Genomic DNA, 1,498 nt, shown 5'->3' on the forward strand with positions numbered 1-1,498 from the left:
GAGGAGATGGGTACAGAAAAATGAGGGCGGAGTATAAATTGATATGTAGGAGAAAGAGGGAGGAGGAAAATGAGAGATGGATTAAGGATGCTCAAGAAGCAAGGACGGAGGGGGAAGTTTGGAGGGTAGTGAACAGGGAGAGGAAGAAATGGAAGGGAGTAGATGAAGGGATAGAGTTAAAGGAATGGAAGAAGTATTTTATGTCGCTACTGGGAGGGGTGGAAAGTAAAGTGCTGAAGGGAGAAAAAGGGAGGAGGTTAGAGGATGAGGAGCAGGACATAGAGGGGAATGAAATAAGGAAAATTTGTGGACCTGAAGGCGGCGTTCGACTCGGTGGACAGGGAGGTGTTGGGGAAAGCGATGAGGGAGAGAGGGGTTAGAGAAGGGCTAAGGGTGAGGATTGAGGAGAGCTTTATGGAAACGAAGAGTAGAGTGAGAGTGGGGGAAAGGCTAGGGGAGAGTTTCTGGACGGCAAGAGGGGTAAGGCAGGGGTGTCCGATGAGTCCATATCTGTTCAACCTGGTTGTGGCAGATGTGGAGGAGGTACTAAGGAAGGGAGGATGGGGGGAGTAAAATTAGGAGACGAGAAGGTTTACTGTCTGGCGTATGCGGACGATATGGTTTTGCTCGCAGAGGAGGAGGAAGGGATGATACATATGGTGGGGAAGCTGGAGGGGTACTTGGATGGAAAGAAGCTGGAGATTAATGTGGGTAAAACGAAGATAATGAGGTTTAAAAGAGGGGGTGGTAGAATGAGGAAAGTGAAGTGGTGGTGGAAAGGGAAAGAGGTAGAAGAGGTGAAGGAGTTCACGTACTTGGGGTACAGGTTGCAGAGGAACGGGGGTCAGGAGGCACAAGTGAGGGAGAGGGTCAGAAAGGCAGCGGCGGTTATTAGACAGGTATGGGGGATAGGTAAAAGGAGGTTTGTGGGGGACTGGGAGAGAAGGATTTGGTTATGTGAGAGGCTAGTAGGAACGGTGATGGGGTATGGAGCGGAAATATGGGGCTGGAAAGAGAGAAAGGAGGTAGAATCGATGCAGGATAGATGGATCAGATGGACATTAGGAGTGGACTGGTGTACGCCGGGGTACATGGTGAGGGAAGAGATTGGAAAAGAAAAATTTAGGTTGGAGGCAGGGAAAAGGGCGGTGGGATTCGAAAAGAAGCTGGGGTAGAGGAGAGGGGGAAAGCTGGCAAAGAAGTGCATGGAGGAGATGGAAAAGAGGATTAGGGAAGGTAGAGAGCTATCGGGATGGGAGGAGGAAAGGAAAAAATTCTTTGAGGGAAGGGGAATGGGAATAAAAGAAATGGTGGAAAGGAGGGGGGAGGGGAAGAAATGTATGAAGGATGGGAGCAGCGGGATAGAGAATTGCAAAGAGAAGAAAGATGGGAAAAGATCAGAGAGTCCAGGTATAACAGATGGTATGGGGAGATAAAGGAGGAAGGAGTACCGGCATATCTAAAGAAGGGTTGGGGGGGAGAGTAGATGGAAGAGGGT

The 1,498-nt window shown here is 49.5% G+C and overlaps 1 protein-coding gene across 1 annotated transcript; it reads left to right on the forward strand.

The window, feature by feature from the left end:
• The first annotated feature begins 560 nt into the window (after positions 1–560).
• LOC145946481 (uncharacterized) lies at positions 561–1,175 on the forward strand. The gene has a single exon (XM_083056092.1). The coding sequence runs from the start codon at positions 561–563 to the stop codon at positions 1,173–1,175; it is 615 nt and encodes a 204-aa protein (XP_082912218.1).
• The last annotated feature ends 323 nt before the right edge of the window (positions 1,176–1,498 follow it).

The sequence above is a fragment of the Prenolepis imparis genome, unplaced genomic scaffold (assembly GCF_030444845.1).
Source record: "Prenolepis imparis isolate NDT839.2.m4 unplaced genomic scaffold, iyPreImpa1.0 SCAF_16, whole genome shotgun sequence".
Lineage (NCBI taxonomy): Eukaryota > Metazoa > Arthropoda > Insecta > Hymenoptera > Formicidae > Prenolepis > Prenolepis imparis.

Coding starts and splice junctions, on each gene's coding strand:
- LOC145946481 (XM_083056092.1), top strand. CDS start 561: ATGGGGGGAGTAAAATTAGGAGACGAGAAGGTTTACTGTCTGGCGTAT.